Below are 22,741 nucleotides of genomic sequence, written 5' to 3'. Positions count from 1 at the left end.
TTAGAGTGTAACCAAATGTTCTCTGAGCAGAGTTAATTTTACTCATATTTGTCTATACATATACATATTTGATATTTATCATATTTGTGTATATATGACAAAGACAAAATGCTCAATGGTGAGTATATAAAGAGTCTGTGTAGGTGTGGCTTAGGAAACTGTGGTCTGTAATATGAGCTTAACAAAAGTGAAAGTGTGCACAATCATCGAAAAACACTCCAAGGTTGATGCAATAACAAATTCACAATGGAAAAGTACCAGCATGCTGTGTTTTTTGAGGCAAATAATTCTTTAGATATAGCACAACTACAAAAGTACTTTCAAATCAAGAGAAAATCTGGAGGTGGAGAATGTGAAATCCTTAAACTTGGTGCCAACACTTACAAGATATATTTTAGGGACAAAGAAGGTAAGCAGATGATTTTCTTTAACCAGGTAACAGGTCTTGAAATTACTCACATATACAAGTCATGCTTGTTCAAACAACTACATAATATTAATTTTTTACATAATACATTTTAATGATGAACTCATTAAATGCATTTGAATTTAAAGCCCAGAAAAGAGTTCTGGCCCAGAAAGATCATGTCATCAATTTACAAGGACAAGACAAGCTCTATATTTCTTTAAGATCTGACGATGTTGCTGAAAGCGATAAACAGACTAAAGCTTCTGATCAACAGGTATGTGGCAAGCATAAAATACAGGCGTATATATTTTTTTGTTTTTAGATTTGTTCAAGCTTGATGTAATTGTTTTCTGCTTATACAATGTGGTCAAACCAGTTTTTTCATAACTGCAGTGAAAGGCATAGTCTGTGTTGTTTGAAGTAAATACATCAGATCATTCTTTGAAATCCCATACTATAGTAAGTACGGGCCAATGCTCCAGGCCAAGTTTGTGCAGCTGACATAAAGTTACTTGTCATAAGGCAAGCTGTGGACTGTGACTGCACTAATCACTAATCATTCTGTATTATTAAACCTTATGGAATTTAATGTAAATATTTTCCCACTTGTAGAGAGGCCAAGTGCAAAGTTCCGACCTTTCTAATTGTTAAAATTTGGATTGTTAAATTTGACTTTTGTAGTTGTTGTTAAATACTTGTCCTCCTCATGTATTATGCATTACATACAGCATTCTTTTTTTATAGATGTGTGCTAGTGCTAAACATATGGAGAAGGTTTTTAATGTGGACCCATATCTGCTACGCTACCTCAGCGAATGTAAAAATGCAACTTCAGATTTGAACCAACGTCTCTCTAAGCTCTCCAGCTCCTTTCATATCCGCACAGACTCTGAAGAGTTAGTGGTGGTAACAGAACAGGAAGATAAAGATAGCTGTTCCCTAAATAAATGGCATTTCGCAGTTGAGGAAGTTTTAAAAGATATTCAGAATCACTATATTCTCCACTTTGAAGTTGAAACAGACAGACTAGAAATTCTACAAGAAAACTCTTTTCTTTTTAATGAGAATTTAATGAGAATTTAATGAAATATCATGAAAAAACCTTAACTGTTGTGGTTGGAAAGCGTGAAAATGTGGAAAAGATTACAAAGTTTATTGATGCATTGCAGGCCAAACAGCAGGATCAGAGAAAGTATCACATATCAGAGAAACAATTTGCCCTTGTAAAAGAACAGTTTGAACAGAGCAGAAAGTCTAGATTCTCAAATATTGAGATTAGTCAAGAAAAACCAGGAACTGTGATTTTGAAGGGTCCAGAAAAAGAGGTTGATGCAGGAGCAAAAGAGCTTTTGAATTTAGTGAAGGGAATTGAAGAAAAAAGGATCCCATTGCATCATACCATTATTACCTTCCTAGAATCAAGTGGTGGTATACAGCTCTTCCAAAACCGATTTCAGCAGAGCCTCCGCAGCCCAGTTATGCTTGAGATTGCAGGTTTAGATCTTCTTCTGTTGAGTCTTACTGATGGAGCACTAACTGAGGCAGCTGCTGCTGTGCAGAGAGACATGTGCTTTGAGAGTTTATGCCTGGAGAACAATGAAAAACAGTCAACTGGATTTATTACGCTTAAAGACAATTTGAATGAAGCAGTCCAACAGGCCAATCGTGGAGGTGTGAAAGTGGATGTTGCCTTCAAGGAGAGATCGAATTCGATTAACCCCAGCATCGACGTGGAAATTGTGGGCTACACTCATGAAGTATGTAGGCTGAAGGACATCTTGCTAGAATACAAAACAAATAATGAAAATATCCATCAATCTCTGCCTCTTCCCATGCCAGAGATGGCGGAAAAAATAAATGACATTTTGTCATTCGTTGGGTTGAAGAGCAGTACGGTGAAAATAAATCCAGCATGTTCTCCTTTTCCATGTGTCCAACTCACGGGACCTCGTTGTGAAGTTGAAAGACTTAAGAAAAACATAGAGACATCTCTTATGGGACTTGTCAGTAAGCTATATGAAGTGAATGGACCTGGAGTTCAAACTTTTTTTCATGAGGATGGTAGTGAGACTTTAAAATTAGCAAAAAAATCTTATGGGGTACAGATTTTTCCTGTTCAAAGAACAAAGAAAAGTGTTCAAGTGCCCACAAATGCAAGCACCAGTACCAGTCTATACAGCCTACCAGTTGTACCACGACCTGATTGTGGCCCAAAACCAATGGAGGTGGACTACCTTGACAAAGATGTGCATATTCAAGTTGTGATTGGTAGGCTTGAGGAACAGCAGGTAAGGCTAACTTATTTTTCAAGGTAGCTTACCTCCTAAGAAATGTTTTGTTCCAAGAACGTTCTCAGATAGTCACTGCTGGTGTCAAATATTCCAAAATTAAAAGCATTAATTAACATTGACAAATCTACTATTTTTAACATTGGTCTGTGGGTCCCCTATACGTTCTGTGAATGTCCTGAATGTTCTGTGAAGGTCCACCAAATAACGTTGTCATACCCTTTAAAAACACTCCACATCAGGACCAAATCGGAATGTTCTGGGAATGTTTGACACCAGCAGGGACGTTCTGAGAACGTTCTTGGAACAAAACATTTCTTAGGAGGTAATATCAAAAAGCTCCCTCTCTGAGTACCCATCTAAGTCATTATTATTTTCATTATTAAAACAGGCTGATGTGTTTGTTGCTCCGATGATAAAATCGCAATTAACCTCAACCATGGTCGGATCGTGCCTGTTAAAGAAAGGAGGACAACCGTTCCAGACTAATTTTAACAATGCCAAGGGACAGAGTACACTTACACCTGGAGATGTGCTGGAGGTTGATGGGACACTAACTTTGGGATGCTCCAAGGTTTTTTTCATCGAATGTGTGCCAAAGAGTGCAGAGGTAAGAAATGTACAAGATTGTGTAGTGCTGTGGTAAGAAAAAGTTATAGGAAAGGACTGAAAGGGTGGGGTTAATAAATACATAAATGTGTTTATATTACAAAATGTTTTATTTGGCAGTGGATTCAGTACTTTTCATATCAACTTGTCATAGGCACTCCATTCTGGACTCGCCAGAGTTTTAACATTATGTGAGCAGCAATCCTGTGGTTCACTTGCATTACCAATAATTGGACCTGGTTTGGCGCTGTCAATACCTGTCAACGATGCTGTAAATATTCTTACCAGAGAGATTACCATATTTTTCTCTGGATTCACTGGTTCTCTCCAGAACATTTACATTACCATAATGCCCAATGACACTCATTCTGAAGAGGTAAATCATCTATAACATACAATCTATACCTGAATGCACCCAGAAATTAACACTCTATAATTTCATGATTTACTCACCCCTCATGTTGTTCAAAACACATTTAAATATAATCCATTATTGTAGGAATATGATGACCTGTTCCATTTCTCTGACAATGATATTCCTATTTTGTATGGCGTCTATGTTTCAACATTATGGGCACAATTGGGGTTCACACAATTCAAAATGCAACTTAAGCCTCATGCAAATACCCTACCTATTTGAATGTGAACCTCTCACAAGATATGATGTTCCAGTAAGAACTCGTTTTGTTGCCTTTTGAACAGCTTGAATGACCACTGTTTGAAGGCTCAATGAGAAATATCAATTTCACAGGGCAGGATTTATTAAGTGAGCTATCCCTTTAATCACCAAATAAGGCATAAAAAAGACATTTAAAAATGTTTTGCAGATGTTCCAAACAGTCTGTGTGGAGCTAAGTGCAAAAATGGTGGACAACACAGGGCAAGGCAAGTGTGTCTAAAGTGTAAATTAAACAAAACTGAGCTTATTGTCCCCTAAGAAATGTTTTGTTTCAAATACGTTCCCAGAATGTCCCTGCTTGTGTTGAATACATTCCAGGATCATTTTAAAATAGTCACGATGTGAGGTTTTAAAGGGTGTTGGGACGTTATTTGGTATACCTTCACAGAACATTCCAGGGGAACTTTACTATAGGACAATTTCATAACATTTGTTGGACCTTTAGGGGACAAACAACAATGTTGCCTGCCAACTAATGACAGCCAGTTATGTTGTTTATTTGTCCTTTTGGTAGTTTATGACTTACCATCTGTCAATGTAACACAATTTTATTTTAATTTTAGTTTGATAAACAATATCACCTGCAATTAATGTTAGCAAATGAAAGAAATTTATTGTGATCAGTCTTTGCTTTAGTTTAGCTCTTCACTCTTGACTTTCATTGTGTCAGCTTTTTTTTTGATTATCACCCTGGGCTAGTTTTTTTAAGATTATTTATTTGCAGTACTTACATTACATTTACATTAAGGCATTTGGCTGAAGCTTTTATCCAAAGCGACTTACATTGCATTATCCTATTCATTTTACATAGGTATTCGCAATCCCCTGGGATCGAACCCACAACCATGCGATGTTAACGCAATGCTCTTAATACTGAGCTACAGGAAAGCGTCCCACTTTTTGAAAATAAAGTTAATCATAAAGCATGAACCTTATTATCACTCAAATCATTTTTTTATTGTTCATGTCACAATTAGCATATCAATAATCTTCAACTTTTTTTACTTTTAACACCACACAAAAGTTCGAATAGAAACATTGCTCACATTGAAAGAGGAAACTGAATTTACTCAATGAAAATCAAGAGTCAAGAGTCCAACTTAAGCAAACACAGATCACAGTATTGGTGGTTTGTTGAAGTTCAACACAATTTCAATATTATCTTTTGTGAGCAGGGCGCATGCAATGCCAAGGTCATGTGTATGATTCCAGGGATTGCACATACTTAATAAAAACTAATTCATAGTACAATGCAATGTTATTCGCTTTAGGTAAAAGTGTCTGCTAGATGCATTACTGTAAATGTAATAGCATCAATTAACATTGACAAATCAAACATTTTTAACATTGTTTCAATGGTTTGTACCTGTTGGCAGGCTGTCTGGGGGTCCCCTATATATTCAGAGAACGTCTTGAATGCTCTGTAAAGGTCCACCAAAAAATGTCCTCCACATCGTGTACATATCGGAATGTTCTGGGAATGTATCAGACAACAGCAGGGACATTCTGAAAACGTTTTTGGTACAAAATATTTTTTAGGTGGTCATATCAGAAAGATCACTTACATCCCATTTAAAACTTACCATAGCTGTAGTATAACTGACTGAAAATCAAAATTGCAAATCAGTTCAGAATGACTTTTTTCAAAGATCAAATAATATTACACAAGGATAGATGGGTACATGGAAACCTGGATTAAAACGTATTAATTTACATGCCTTGTACTACACAGCTCTTTTTAGTTCACTTACCACTGACCTTGATGAGATTGTCACGGCAGAATCTGGGACCCAGGTCCATCTAGTGTTTGGCGACATAACCAATGAGACTACTGATGTCATTCTCAACACTACTAACTTCACTACAACAGACTTCCAGACAGGTGAGGTTCTCTAAGAAGGACATATTCTACCAAATAATTTAATATAACCTATAACATTTTAAAGGAGAACGGTCTGACCAAATATCTGAATTTCATAGGAGTGTGTAAGGACATTCTCACTAAGGCAGGACCACACATCCAGTCTCAACTGACAGGGGGTAATGTAATTTTGTATAAAAATAATTATAAAAAGACATGTTTATATACATGCTAAGGGTTGATGACGGTGGTGATTTTAATTCACAATGTTGTCCCATTTAAAAAACTGAAATTAAAACCTTCTGAACCTGATTGCATGGTTTTAATACACTGTATCTCCTTCTGCTTCTAAATATTTATTAGAATTATAATGCAGGACACCAACAATTTGTTTGTTAGCTTATTCTTTTATGTGTTTCCAGCTCAGGTCCAGAGTGGAGAGATCTTTAAGACTCAGCCAGGAGGCTTTCCCTGTAAGCAGATCATGCATGTGTGTGGACAGAAAAGTGCCAGTCTAATCGAGACTTTGGCAAAAGAAATAGTTGTTCACTGTGAACGTGATCACTACCAGTCAGTGGCCATACCTGCTATCTGTGCCGGTCAGTAGTTTTTATATATTATTGCAAATAATAAAACTGCATATGGGAAAATTAAAACATTTATGTTTTACTTTTAAATTGTTATGTTTTTGCATGAGTTATACATTTGTTGTCATCTGATATTTTGAGTACAATGCATTCTCCAAAGAGAATTCAGAAGGGTGTTTGCAAGTGACCCATATGCGCCCTTCATTTCATGCAAGATCCCATGCTTGTGGTCCTAGTATCCTAAGTACAGTCCTCTACAACCACATCTTTGATTATGATCAGTGTTTGCTTTAGTTGGGCTATTGGCTCTTATATTTTCATGTCGAATTTGAATAGTTTGGTTCCAAAATGAACTCCGTATTTGAAATTTGTCAAAAATCTTGTTTTTTTTGTCTATATCCAATTAATATCAATCAAACTGCAGTTGTTTTGTTTTGATTTAAGCCATAATAACAACAACTAAAATACAGCTAACTTGCACAATAAAACACAATAAAAACATGCTAACATAAAAAATAAAAAAATACTTTTGTGCTGGCAAACTGGTTCAATGTTCATGATTGGGTTTGCATTGTTAATATCTGAACTCTGTGATATCTCATCTCTGTAAAACTATTGTATGAGGTTTAAGCAGTGAATATTTAGGAAATGAATTAATATATTCTTTAACAGCTTATCCACTCAGACACACAAAGACATCAAATATCAGTGTATGATAATTGTTGTTGATGTTGACAATCGACAAAAGAAAGTTTTAAGCTGCCATGCATAGTGGGTAACATCATAGTTCAAATCTCATTCATTACTCCCAGCCTGCATTGCAGTTGTTTATTAAAAGTTTATTAAATCAGTACAACTCAACAGTAGGCATACAAGGCACCTCTGCACCAGTAAACAAAACCACCTTGCAACTCTTTTTTTTCTATACGTTTCACAGTTTGAACCCAGTGTATCACACTGACAACAAAATCTGACATTTGTTTCAAGGTTTAATGGACTGGCCATTGTATTATACTGTTCTATGAGGACAGTGATTTTTGCGTGATTTTACATTTAAAAACATCAAAATCAATCTGTAATAGGCTATTTTCAACACGGGTTTTGAGGCCAGCTCTGCAAACGCTCAGTTTTAATTGGCATGCCGCATTGAAGACTTTATATGTAAACGCCCACTACTGTGTTTGGATAACAGTTTGCGTAGTTGAAGCCTTCAGTGAATTTGGATAGAGGCGTAATGTTAGGTTACACATTAGCACAATTCACAGTTTTCGCACGGAATCAGTATTATCTGGAGACCTCCTGTGATTTACAAATGACCTCCGCACATCAGTATTTCTTGTGACGCATTCGCACGGGATGATTTTACTCAAATGGACTTTTTTCCCGGATGTGATGGCAAGGCTTTGCGTATAGTTTGTATAGCCTATAGTTGTATTGCGTTTAATGATATATGACCGTACCTGTCAGCATTTGAGAACCATGATCGTGAACCAGACAAAAGATCACTGCTATCGTGGGTCTCAAAGAAAAATTAAGAAAATGGAAGACTCCTGGTAACTTATGGATGTTACCCAGCACCTGAAATAATACCAAAACACTTGGAAACAGTGGATGAAACCTTGAAAAATTATATATGAGCCCGTCAATCACAGAGATGCCGATTCCCACGGGCTTAAGATCACGACAACCTCAGCAATTAATACAAATGACTAGAGGTCCCCAGGTAATACTAATCTCGTGCGAATAGTGCTCAGGGCACATCAAGCGATCAAGCGAAAGCAATAGTGACGCATAGTCGAAAAATGTTTTACTCACATAAGATTGCTGCACCATTACTATCGGATCCAATATCGACAACACAGCAGTACTTTTTTATTCCACAAATACAGTTTCGATCTCTGCCCTGCTCACGAGGGAATCCTCAGAGAAATGAAACGAACAAACCCTCCTTGTTTTCCCACATTAGCTGGAACGTATTTTAAAATAAACTTTAACCCTGCATTACTAATGTCGGAATCCGAAAGAAGTTTATGTAGCGACTGTATTCTTCCACAACCAGGTGTGCCAGAATATTTAATTATCTTTAATGCCGTGTTTGTTTATTGCTTGCTCGCTCTATCTGGTTCCGTGCCACTTCTGTTACTTCTGAAATGTCTAGAGCAGAGTAGTCGTTGATATTTTTCTATGGATGCGGTGTTCAACCTATCAATGTCATTGACAGGTGCATTACAGAACCTGGCGGTCGCTGGGCCTGAGAATAACAGATTCAGTATTCTCAGTAAGAAGGGCGTTTTCGGTTCTAACACTTACATGATGTTCGCATGCATAAAATTCCCTCTTATAAAACAAAAGCTTGGGTTAAAATTGTGATTTTAATTCATGCCTCCTTTAAAGCATCGATGTCTTTATCAATGCTGCGGTGCTTTAAAAAAAAATTATAACACAACTGAAAAAACAAACTCAAGGATCAAGAGCACAAGTAAAGCAAACACTGATCACAATAATGAGAATGAAAAAGGAAATGCCTATCAGTTTAATGCAAGTAGAGCATGACAGCTTATTTAATTTATCTAATTAGAAATACAGATGAATGGTCGTTTTCATGTTATATCTGTATTTAATTGTTAACTCTAAATGTTCGGTCTGTGCAGGAAAAGGATGCATGGACCCAAAGGAGGTGGCCAAGTCCATTTTACAAGGAGTAAAGAATGGCATTCAAGGAGCTAATCTCCGATATCTCAAAACTGTTCGCATTGTTCTGCTGAAAATCAATGTTTTCCTGGCATTCAAAGAAATGGCACAGCACATCTTGGGCATTAATACACAGTTGTCAGGTGAAGATAAATCTGTACTGTGTAATAACCAGCAGTAACATTAAAATTAGATGTGTCTGACTGATTCATTATTTTGAGCTTAATGTCAATGTTTGTACAATATTTGCACAAGACTTTCATTGTAAATATTACACATACTTTTTTCAGTTCCTGGAACTCTTGCACCTACCCGTGTTACCACCAGAGGGCGCAGTTTAACCACTGGAGGGCGGGATGCAACCACCACTAGAGCAAGCCGATCCCTTTCATTACCTATAAGAAACAACATTAATTTGCTTTTGTGTTTGCCTGTAGCATTGGCCAAGGCTGAATTTCTAGTCATTGGACATACTTTTGATGATGTGTCTAATGCATGCACAGCACTGAAATGGGGATATGAGAACCAGTGTTCTTCTCAGTCTATCTCCTCTGAAGATATTAATTGTCTTAGTGCTGATGAGATTAACCAGCTTAACTCTAAAGTGAAGTCACTGCACTTGCACATGCAAGAGACCAGCTCTGGTCTCTATGAAGTGATGGGGCAGAAAGATGGAGTCAAGGAGGTGGCAGGACTTATTCAAGGTGCACTGCGCAGACAGGTGAGAAACAAAAATGAAATGTTACTAAATAACAACTGAAAACCTACAAAATGTGTGTTGATGATTTACCAAGCCTAAGAAAATTTTCATATAATATATAATATTATAAAATAAAATAAAGCGATTCTAAATAGTTTAGATAAAATGCAAGGCATGAAATGTTTATTCTACCACAAATGCTCATTATGAATGAATAAATATGACTGTAAATAAATATTGGTGTATATACAGTAAATTTCGTTTAAGATAATAGCCATTTGTTCACTATTGGTTTGGGAGGGTTTGTTGGCTCTTAAAGTGTCCCGTTTATTTATCTTTTACTTTTACACATGCAACACGTATAAAACATTTGATTTTGACTGGTCGCTTGCAGAATTCTTTGATTAGACTACATTTATAAAAAAATCACTAATATACACAAGTTTCCTACCACGCATGATGTCTAGCACGAATTATGGATGAAACTTTCGGTTCAATTTTTTTTCAAACGCATTTCTGGCGTATTACAAGTCATTTGTTCATAGCAGAATGTGAATGTACGTACTGACAGCACTTATAAACTACATCAGCATACTGTCCACTACTTTTTAGCTGAATGGTATGATGATTTTAATACTTTACGACGGTATTTAGCAACTTTATTAATGTTGTGACAGTAAAGCGATAAAGGTAATAATGATGGAGGGTTTTCAATATCTTTACAAAATGTTGATTATGTGCTATTAAATTATGTGGTAAATATTGCTTTATTTTTAAACGAACCGCAATGCGTTACACAGGCCGCGTGCACATATCAGAAAAATGCTTAATCGTCAGCTGGCAATTACTCAAAAAAATAGTATACTAAAGATCACGTGCAAAAGCTGTCTCTTTACATCTTATAATATTCCCTCTACCTTTAGTTTATACGACGATTAGTGGAAGAAATACCTACTATATGTCAAGCATATCAGAAGAGAAATTTAGTCCACATGATGTGATATTCAAAAATATTTTGAGAATTCATCTGTAAAATACAGTAAAGAATCCTTTTCCAGTTTAATGTCTTTCATTTTTATTGAAGACCATACAGTGTGTTGATGCTTACATTTATCTATTTGAACTCCATTTTAAAATACTGCAAACTCTTTTTAAACTATGAGTACATTCAGTCTAAGTGATGTTTAATGTTTGTTATCTTTTTGCTTGAGTTAAGCGATACACATTTTAAAGTTTTCTTTGGGTCTGAGCAAGCGGAAAAACTAAAGACAACTTGACCCGACAATGGATAAAGGTGGGTTTAAAAAGAGTCTGGGATAATAGGCTGCAGGTGTTGGTGTAATCAGAAGGCTGGTCATTGAGATCTTGAGTTTCTGAGCGAGAGTGCTGGTGCAGGGGGTTTGGCCAACAGAACCGCAGAGTTCGTCACAGTACCACTCGCTCCAGGGTCCGCTACAGTGGAACTCTCTGGCTGATAAGGACAGTTGAGGGGGCGAGGACATGGGCAGTTAGGTTAGTGTGTGATTTGTGAAAGTCCCTGAGCAAAGAAGGGTCCAGAAATTCAATGGGAGCAACCCAGGACTGTTCCTCTGGCCCACACTCCTCCCAGTCCACCAGATATTCCAGATGGCCGCCTTGTTGTCTCGAGTTTAGGATTGGAAATTTCGATGATCATTAATTACAGTGAAAGAGACTATAGATCCCTCCAGCCAGGGCTGCCATCCCTCTAGGGCTACTTTGATAGCCGTTGGTTACCGGTTTCCAATGTTGTAATTCAGTTCCACTGGGGACAGTTTACAGGAGAACTAGGCACATGGATGGAGACAAGGTGGTCTTCCCTGCCGTTGCTACAGCACGGCACCCAGCTCAGTGGTAGACGCATCTACTTCGACTATGAAGGGGAGTTCAGGTTCGGGGAAGCAGAGAGTGGGGGTCAGAGCTGAAAGCTTCATTGAGTTGTTGAAAGGCGAGAAGGGGTTCGGGGCTCCAGGACAGATATTTGGACTGCTTATTTATCATTGAGGTCAGGGGATAGCAGATTGAGCTAAAGTTGGCAATGAAATGTCGGTAGAAATACACAAATCTTGGAAACAGTGTAGTTCTCGGACAGTGGTGGGTTGAAGCAATTTCTTGACTGCATCCACGATGTCGATGTCGATTGTGGAACCCGGAAGGACATGGCCTTGGTGTGCGCTGGTCCAATTCAGAGAATTATTGTGGGGGAGTGGTAACAGATCTGGCCGCGACCCTACGGCTTTCTGAGTATGTTGCATATTCTCAGGTTCTGATCATTGCGCTTCCGAGGTAACCGAGGGTGTGGTGAGCAGAGAGAGTGAGATGACATTTCTCCGCAGCTCCAGAGTCGGTTAGGGCTTTTGCAGAAAGACATGACATGATAGACAAACCACAACCTCAGGGCTAATACTCGTTTACTTTGGTGGACAATTTGTATCATACAAAAATTCGCCTAAAAAAACACTCAATTGCCCAAATCCGACAATTTAATGATTCTGTAAATGACGTGTTTAGGTGTCTCAGTGAAAAAATGAGGCAAAGTGAAGGCTCATGTCAAAATCAGGTAACCGTCACTCTTAAAATCACAATCACAAAAGTAGAATAACTAAAAAATTATGGTTAATAATGGTAGATACACTAAACGCAAAATAAATATAGCCCGCTATAATGCAACCCAAATATCCTAAAGAAAGGGTAAGATGCAAAACCTCTCATTTCTATTCTATTATTTTGTAGAATCCATTGCACTCATCTCAACCATCGAATATCAGCAACAGGAAATTTAGTATTTTAAATCACAGATTTTATTTTCTCTGGTAATATAAAGTTTTGGGATGTTGATTATCTATTTAACAAACCGAATACTTAATTTCGGGTTAAAATGTGTTGTCGTAACATTCGTTACTAAGATTGTAACGGGTATAATATTAACAAAATCGTATTATTAAAGCGCTACATTACTGCGCTACTTTTGTAATGCGTTAATCCCAACACTGGTGGGGAACATTATAAAAATACTAGCACCATAAACATGACTACAAAATATAACAAAATCCTAACACCTTATACTAATAAAAAGGACTTTCACCCCTTTCTAAGCTAAGAAAAATGGACCAGGAAAACCTTTATGGCCAAGTAACATGGTGCATTCTGGGACAACGGGGCCTTTGGCAGAAGTTATCCAAAGATATGAATTATAAGCTTGAAAAGGGGGATGTAAAAAATGGAATTATGGATGCACAAGGTGTGAAATGGACTGTGGATTTGAGAAATATGGTGGCCAAAGCAAGTGGGACAAGAAAGAAGACCAAACTTAAACGACTAGAGAACCATTCAGGTGAAGTCAACCTTTTAATAGTCTCTTGTGTAGTCTATTGTTATTTACACTAGTGTTTCCAAACTGCATTCAAATCTACTCACTGCTTTATTTGATGTTTTAGATTATTCTATACCTATCTATTGGGACAACATGACTCCAGATGAGCCCGTAAAGGTCATTAACCTCGACCAATCATCTACAGAGTACCAGAATGTAAAGGCAGACTTCAGGAAGACTGTCAAACAAACAGTTCTCAAGGTATCACCAATTGTTTTCTTCATTACTTAATATTGTAAATACAATAAGGTTGTATTTGTTACATAAGTAGACATTCTCCAAGCGCTGGATTTGCGGTTAAAACATGGGTTATTACATGAGAGATGATACACATAAGCAAGACTCTATTTTACAGATCGACTGATTTATTTTCAAATTTAATTAGTTTTTAAGACAATGTCCCAATAACTTGTGTTTCGCTGCTAAAGTCTATCTCACGCACACACCATGAGGAGCAAAACAGCATGAATTAAAAATGTATCCTTTGACAAACCACAGTTTTTGTTTGTGGTTCACATTTTCTAAAAACACATTCAAGTAAAACAAAGACAAACTCACTTACATTGAATTAGAAATATTTTTATATTAACAAACGTTCTTTTGCGCTCATGTCTTAGTCATCCTGTCAATCGTTGCGCTGTTTCACTCTACACAAGCAATCTCTCCAGAGTCCTGTGCTGCGCACTGTTTGCAGAGGACGCATCTGCTCGCATTATATGAATAATATGGGCCTGACGTTAAATAACTTTAACATTTACAGAGATGAAATGATAATCGATATTTATCCACCTGGACATTGTTTTTACTTATCAATTTTCATGTTCTTTTCTGTGCTTTGGGAAGTTTCTTCGCTCGATCCATTTGGTTATTTGACTATCAAAGAGTGATTGGTTGACATAATAACTTGATTAAATGAAATATATATTGGTAGAAAAAGGTGAAACCAAAACGTTTTAGATAATGACTTTTTCGCTATATTTTTTATTATTAATATTGTTTAATTAAAAAACCTTTGAAGAATATTTTGGCACAATGCCACCCCCCTTGTGTGGCGCCCCTATGCACCACATATACAGCATACCCCATTTTTGCGCCACTGCCTGTAGTCGACAAACAGCATTCTAGCCCTGACGCCAGTTTTGGCCAGATTGAAGCCTGCCTCATCCACGTAGATGAACTCACATGGCAGTTTTGTGGCATCAAAATCCAGAACAGTCTGGAACAGAAAATATTGAATAGTGTTACTTTAAACTACAATCTCTATATTTTCACACAAGAAGGGGCTGGGTTGGGTCAGTATAGACACGCAGGGCAGGTGGCAGCATAAACCCTTTTTGCAAAACTTCGGCTCATTGTGTCAAAACTTTACACACAACCACAGAAGACACAACACTGGGAAATAAACCATTCAGATCTATGTCAAATTGAAACTGCTATCAAAACCTAACAATCCTTTTTCAAAATGTCACTGATGACAAAATGATACACACTTGCATCATATGAATACACTTTCAGATTAGCAGCAACACACTAGTGTACTTATATATAAAACACTACGGTCTTCACTGTTTTAATTCAGTTCATCATTTAGCATTCTGTGAAGCTTAATGCAACACTTACAGTTTTTGTTATGTTTTAACAACCAAAAATGAAAGTACTGAAAGGTTACAAATAACATCAACTCTCTACATCACAGTACTTTACTAGTACAGAAAATGCAGTAAAGCAAAAATAAAACCAAAAATACACTCCTGTAAATACAGAAAAGCAGGCCAATTGTGAGTGGGTAGGATCATGGATTCTGCCCCCTGTTTGGGTCTGTCTATTCTCATCAACATCACAAGCGATATTTTCTCCTGCTAAGCAACGGGGAAAATATCGCCTTGTGTGCCTTATCCATCACTGGATTGATTGACCTAACCTCAATGTCTCAGCATGCCTCTTATATTGCCTGTAGAAGAGGCATGTGGTTGGCGGGAAAAAAATATTTGATGGGGTTAAGAAATGGCGAGTAAGGGGGCAAGCATACAACTTCGAATTGATCATGGTTGGTAAACCAGTCCGGGATCAGAGCAACCCGGTGGAAACTAAAATTATCCCAGACAACAACAAACCTGGGCTGCTCTGATCTGTCCTGTACAACTGCATCATGAAGTGCATCGAGAAATGTGAGTATATGATGCGTATTGTAGGGACCTAGTTTGGCATGATCGTGTAGTAGCCCTCGAAGGCTTATGGCGGCACAAAATGTGATGTTTCCCCCACACTGCCCCGGGACGTGCACAATTGCCCTTTGGGCAATTATATTACGATCCCATCGTCTAGTTTTGCTGAGGTTGAAACCAGCCTCATCAATGTAAATAAATTCATTAGGATGTGCAGCTCCATCCATGTTCAAGATTCTCCGCAATAAAAAAATACATAGCATATATGGCTGGCATTACTCAAAACACAGCTACAGTACTACACATACAGAACCCCCCCCACACACCCCACCCCAACACAAAAAAAATTCCGGTACCTGTGTCCCTCTCTGAATGTATCTATGTTGAACTGATAGAATGGTACATATTCAGCTATTACTGTACTGGATTATGTAAATACTGTATTGTAAGTGTAAAGGACTGTAACACTTTGCTTTACATATTCTTGTCGAAGTCCTTTGACCCTTATACTGTTTCTCTCAAATTGGACACTGTGGAATTGCTTCATTGTGATTTCGAGCTTAACCCAGACACGTCTGATCCTGGTTATGCCAATTCGATTGATGTTGATGAATACATGCCTATATGCAAGTATTTGTTGCTGTAGCTGGTGGAGACGGATTGCATTGTTTGCTCTGACTATTTCCAAATGGCAAGTCCAAACAGACATTGCCGGCCACCCCCAGAAGGTCTTCTAGTCATTCTGTAGAAAAATGCAACAGCAAATTGTTATTGTTTTTTTACACGGTACTGTAACATCTCAACTGTACACTACTACATGGATTAAAGTGAAAATGATTATTATTATTATTATTCTGACTAAATTTGTTTTTCAGGCCAATATTCTTTTAACCGACACGTCGGGACCAATAGCGTTTTAAGGGGATAGGTTTTAAACCGGTTTAATATTGCCAGTTTGCGTATTTTAAAAAGCAATTTTTTATCTATTAAAAAATATTTGACAAATAATCAACCATATACATAGCTTGTCAATGCATGTTTGAATTTATCCAATCAACCAACAAAACAATGTTTTCTGAAACTCTTAATTTACAGAAAAAGAGGAAAGTGCGTCTTGTGCAAAATTATTGCGCAAAAGTCTCTAGAGTGCAATTCATTTTGCCTGCCTTTTGGCTGTGAAACATATATATACCTCAGCAACAGCCTGACATGCACTTCTCCAAGATCAACACTACTGAAAAACCCGGAGTGGTCTCAGAGTGGACTGATTACAGAACGCTTAGAGTGGAGAGAGGAACGTGCTTTTGCGCCACTCCAGGTTTAGATTACATCCCCATCAGCAGAATACCGTCGTTTCTTAATTTTAGTTTCAACAGGCCTTCAATTAAGACGCTAAATACACTACTTGAGAAACGTAAGCCCATTTACTTTCACAAATAAGTTTATAATGTTTAGAATGAGCCCCTGACGTGAGATTTTCCGAGGTATAACTTTAACATTTCCATGGTGATGCAGCACTGCTTATCATGTGACACACCGCAGTGCCGTTTTGTTTTAACATTTTTTTTTTATTAAAATTTTCACAAACTGTTAGTTATGTCATGAAATATCTAATATTCCGATTGTCAAATATGTGCATGTGATTTTGTTTTGTTATTTACACACTTTTATAATGATCGCGTTAATCGGGCGCCATTACACTGTAAACCCGAATAAGTTGAGTTTACTTAACTTTTTAAGGCAATTGGTTTCCTAAAAATATTGCAGTAATGTGTATTTAATATTTGAGTAAAGTGAACTTAAAATATCAGCTCGTCCAACAAAAATGGGCATTGCACTAAATTCTGAGTAGACTGAGCTTAAAATAATCAGTAACATCAACTGCTCTGTCAAACTGTGAAATGTAGTAGAACTAAAAAAGAATTGTTGTCTGAACTTACTGATCAAGTATAATTAAGTACTGCTGGACTCAAAATCATTACTCAAGTTAAGTTATTAACTTATAATCAAAGCATATGCTCAGGCTGCAATGATGGCTCTTTTCCTCCTCCTCCGCCTCAAAATCAATTTAATGTTTAGCAAACTTTTCATATATTGCAGAGCTAACATTAAGTACATTTCGCGTTCGTCCGCAATTGGCTAAAGAGTATTCTTGGCTCAATAACCTGCGTTCACGCATGCGCAATGTTTTAAATGGTTTAGCAAGTGTAAGCACATAAATCGGTTATGTCACAATTAAAAATACATGTAAACGGACGGTCAAAATAGACGGATGTAGGCAACATATCAGAATTGAGCATCAAGACCTGCAGTGTAAACGAGGCCTTCGTCTCATGTACAGCTACTTTATAAAGTTATGTAAATTGAGTTGAGTTGAGTGTAGGAGAGAGGATTATAGAATCAGAGAGAGACAGCGTTACAATTTCTGTGTGACCAATTTTTGATGGACCGTTTGTCTGTCTTTTTGTTCACGTCCGGTACACAGTGTAGGCTTAACCCAGAGTTACAATATATTGTAAAACCACAATATCTGCTAAAACAACATAGTCCCAGATAGCACAGGTATGTCTGTAAGATGCTTGCTAAAGATCTAGAGGTTTGAAAACATCTGCTGTGTAAGAACATCTGCTTCATGTCTCAGAAAGAGAAGCATAAGCATCTTACAGACATCTTCTAGATGTCTTTTTGACATCTACCTCAAAATAACCCTAGATACTTTGCTTTGGTGGTATTAAAAATAATTGTGTGTGCAAACTTATTTCAATAGATTGAACGTATCCAAAATGTGCATCTTTGGCGGTCATATGAGGTACGTACAAAAGAACAGGAGAACAGGAATGGTCCCGACGGAGCAGAAGAGAAGATACTTTATCACGGCACAACAGAGGAAGCCTCCAAAGCCATCATGGACACCAACTTTAACCGTAGATATGCTGGGCAAAATGGTACGTACTGTTTTAAAAGGTTTATACTACATATGGACAGTAGGCAACTCTTTTTGGGGAGGTAATGAAAGCAATATACATTCCAAAATAAAAAGGATATTATTTGTGTGCTATATTCAAAGTCTTCTGAAAACAAGCTTTGTGTAATAAACAGGCAAAAATTCTGAATTGTTTCGCACTGGTCCTCCCAATTATTTCATGTTCAGGTAGAAACCACTAACAGTATTTTTAGTCAGTTTGATGATAAACTATTTTATGTTCTAAAAGGATGTTCTGATACATCTTCAACAGAATGAAATACAATGAATGGGAATGTGCAATATTTTGTGAATATATTCTATTAGTTCTTTATTTCCTAGGATGAACTTTCATCCATTGATTTTCTGGTTGCTTGCTTTGCGTGATTGATCGGTTTACCCATATACCTTTTTTACATGCTTTCAGGAACCGTGTATGGAGTGGGAACATATTTTGCTGTGAGTGCTAGTTACTCTGCCAACCCTCAGTACTCGATACCTAAATCAGATGGCACCCAACTCATGTTTGTGGCTCGTGTACTTACGGGTCGTTACACTCAGGGTCAGGGCACCATGAAGGCACCTCCTAATAACTTTGACAGCGTGGTAGACAAAACACAGGACCCCACTATGTTTGTGGTTTTTCATGATTGCCAGGCCTACCCAAGCTACCTCATCACTTTTAAATAAGCTCCACCTCGGACTTTACCAACACCTTGTTTTCAGTTAAATGTTCTGCCAGGATAATATATCACTACTGTGTTTACTTACGTTAAAACCCCTTTACAAATATTTCTGTACCTCACACCTCATATTCTTCACACATGATGAATATGCTTTGCAAAATATGTATATACGTAGCAAACAAAGCATCAACGTTAACCTATATTTTTAATTGCTAATGCTGATATTTGAAAACTTAAATATACCATTAATTTGTAAAAAATAATACAAACCAGCCATTAAGAGGTCAGCATTGGTGGTGAGACTTCATAAAGGAAGATCATAAACGGGATTATTTTAGTTGGGAGTTTTTAGTCACAATACAATTCCTATAACACTGATAGATCATAGGATATTAATTTCTTAAAAGCAACCTGTGTGTGTGCGTGCGTAGGATTAGGGAACAATTGAATATATGTAACAGCATTACAAATGTAAAGAACATAAATCAGATTTCTGTTACATTTACATTTATTACAGACAATTTGAGGGAATTTGTTGCTACGGATAGATCTGGGTAGAACCATACATGAATTTCTAAATTGATTTCACTATTCTATTTCGTTTACCTCCTTTATTATATCATTCCATTTATTAATATTTCCAATATATATTTACTAATCCTTACTAAGTTTTATGCATTCATTACATTTAATTTATCATATCTTCGTTTATCATATACAATATATATATATTCATTTATCTTGTCATTTTATTATTCACTTTTATGTATTTTTATTATGTGTTAAATTTTGTCCTTATTTTTAATATTGTTTATCTTCTATTGGATGCTGTATTGTCTTTTATGCTGATATGAGTATACATTGGTCTCAATCTCAAGGTTCATTTTAACGTCACAAGATTATGTTTTGATACCATGATTTTACATGGTTTATAATACCTATTGAATCTGTTTCTTGTCAGATGAAGTTGGACAGAGCTAGATTGAGCATTGAAGCCCAACTCAACATAACTTCATCTCCTGCCTGCTGTTCTTCCCTTTATCTCTGTATCTACCTGGTGATTGATTTGAAGTATTAACTCACAACAGAGTTGATATTTTCAGATTAATAAATTATGTACTATCATTTTGCAAGCTATATCCGTAGTTGGATCTCTCAGTATCTGTGCAAAACACTGAAATAATGCTATATTCTTCCATAATAGTAGATTAAATAAAACGTTTTGCGTTAAATACAAATTACACTTTAAAATACCCGTAAACAGACTAGTTACTTTTTTAATCGATATCATGATTACATACTATTCACAAAATTGCAATGAGGTGTTATATTTACAACTCAGTGATCCCCAAAATGTTTTTTTTAAACTTAATTTATCAAAAAATACCAACCACTTTTACTGTAGGTTTCGATTCTTCAAGTTTTTACAGCAGAGAGGGAAAGGAGTGCAAAATGTAGCGGCACCCAACTCGTGACGGCTGCATGTATAGACACTAGGGTGTTACAAGACACTTAATAAGACCAGATGAGACACAAGATAGGGTTCAGCAGAACACAACATGATTTTAGCACTATTTTTAAGAAATCCCCAATGATTAAAGGGCCTCAAATCCAGGGGTTTTCTGCTATGTCAGTGGCATCCTCAGAATAGAATGTCTCTGTAAAGTTTCAGCTCAAAATACACCACATATCATTCATTGCAATATTTTCAACATGGCCATTTGTGGCTGCAATGGAAATGATGTATTTTTGTGTGTGTCTCTTAAAATGCAAATGAGCTTCTGTTCCCCTCCCCATATGAGGTTGACCGCTTACAAATGTGCTTTGGATGACATCAAGACAAACAAAATGGCGGAAAGAGCAATTAGGTCTGTTAATCCTTGCCCAACCAAAACCATACACTAACTGCAATTAAAATCACATTAATGCCTTGTTCATAAATACAAATTAAATGGAAAAGACAAAAACATAGATAGAACAAACATATGCTAACCATTTGCTGTATGAAACGTGACCATTGATGATTAATCATATGCATGCATAATACTAACAGCAGTGTTGGGCAGTAACGTGCCACTATAGTCTTGTTACATATTCGGTAACAGAGTAATTTAAAGCTTTATAAATTTTAAAATAGTAATTTTAAAGTAGATTTTTTTGGGGGGACGAAACCTATGCTATAATGACAGGCCACCTGGTCCCAGAACTTAGATTTTCCAACCACTCCCGCTACCGGGAGCTCTAGCTCCCAACCTAGGGGTCACATCAACTCACTGTCAGCATCGTTCGAATGCCCTGGCGAAGACATTTCCAACAAGTCCTGACATCGGAAGTCTTGAAGTCTTTTAGGACCGGAAAAACGGACAGGTAAATGTTGGTTTGTTGATCTGTAAATAGCGAATTCTTCCCGAACGCGAAGTCATCATCGTCCCGCCCGGGACTTTCGATCGTTTATAACTCCGGCCCGCGAGGTCGCTTCGGGATGAATCCTCTGTCATGAACTCTCATGGACATGGCGTGGGAACCCAAGTGCAGGCAGACACAGATGGTATTGATGGAAACAGATATTTATTTAACAATAAACAATAAACACAAAACAAAAACCCACGGTGGGGTAAAAACAGGACAAGAATAAATATAACTAACAACGAACACTGACTTACTAGACTACAAAAACACTTGAGACAAACACTAAACTGACACTTACTACAAACTGGAGGAAACAGGAACCAGAACAAGTACAGCGGTACAAGTACAGCGGTACAAGTACGTACAGCGGTACAAGTACGTACAGCGGTACAAGTACGTACAGCGGTACAAGTACGTACAGCGGTACAAGTACGTACAGCGGTACAAGTACGTACAGCGGTACAAGTACGTACAGCGGTACAAGTACGTACAGCGGTACAAGTACGTACAGCGGTACAAGTACAGCGGAACAAGTACAGCGGAACAGGAACAGGAACAGGAACAAGAACAGGAACAAGAACAAGAACAAGAACAAGAACAAGAACAAGAACAAGAACAAGAACAAGAACAAGAACAAGAACAGCATACAGCAAAACATACAATGCACGAGCACAGGACAATGAAACATGAGGACTCTTTATAGGGGAGACAGACACAGGATCATAACGAGAAACAGGTGCTGGGGATTAGCACTAAGGAAAGGCTGACGAGGAACGTGATGCAGGGAACAATGACGAGACACGAGAAAGAACTATGTCTTTCTCACATAAAACCATCAGGCAATGCCATGGCTCCACTTGAGACAGGAATAAAACATGACATGGTAGTGGAACCATGACACCCTTGCCTGGCCTCTTTTTGTGTTCCATTTTACATCCAACAGCAGCACACATTTGTTGTTTCTTAGAACTTTTTGTTGGCTAGTGGCTACATCTGGTCTAGCCTGCAAAGACGATGGAACTTTACGGCCTCATAAGGCGAAGTGTGTGATAATCCCGAAAATTTAAAGTTTCAAAAGTTTCATGGGCAGGCGTAAATCAATGTGACATCAGATTGTTAGTGGATCGCCAACAGCCTGTTTTGTGTCACTTTCATGGTTTAAAGGAGATGACAAAAAGAAGAATAGATGTATTTGTATAATTATAGGGTGTTTCTGCACACACGCGGGTGACTCAATTTAAAAATGCCTTTTTGGGGGGGTTGCGGGCCTTTAAAAGAAGAGTTTGGTTACAAAATTGAAATTC

General features: G+C 37.3%; 1 protein-coding gene across 1 annotated transcript; it reads left to right on the top strand.

The window, feature by feature from the left end:
- Nucleotides 1–218: 218 nt before the first annotated feature.
- On the top strand, nt 219–20,153 carry LOC130429730 (protein mono-ADP-ribosyltransferase PARP14-like). The gene is made up of 15 exons (XM_056758460.1): nt 219–409; nt 556–683; nt 1,154–2,697; nt 3,089–3,307; nt 3,461–3,682; nt 4,134–4,191; nt 5,718–5,867; nt 5,966–6,025; nt 6,269–6,445; nt 9,085–9,267; nt 9,415–9,845; nt 12,939–13,176; nt 13,280–13,416; nt 18,148–18,325; nt 18,770–20,153. The coding sequence occupies exons 3-15, from the start codon at nt 1,492–1,494 to the stop codon at nt 19,030–19,032; spliced, it is 3,522 nt and encodes a 1,173-aa protein (XP_056614438.1). The 5' UTR covers nt 219–409; nt 556–683; nt 1,154–1,491; the 3' UTR covers nt 19,033–20,153.
- The last annotated feature ends 2,588 nt before the right edge of the window (nt 20,154–22,741 follow it).

Source organism: Triplophysa dalaica, chromosome 1, assembly GCF_015846415.1.
Source record: "Triplophysa dalaica isolate WHDGS20190420 chromosome 1, ASM1584641v1, whole genome shotgun sequence".
NCBI classification, from domain to species: Eukaryota; Metazoa; Chordata; class Actinopteri; order Cypriniformes; family Nemacheilidae; genus Triplophysa; species Triplophysa dalaica.
The sequence above is the reverse complement of the archived record's forward strand: the minus strand, read 5'-3'. Positions and strand labels throughout refer to the sequence as shown.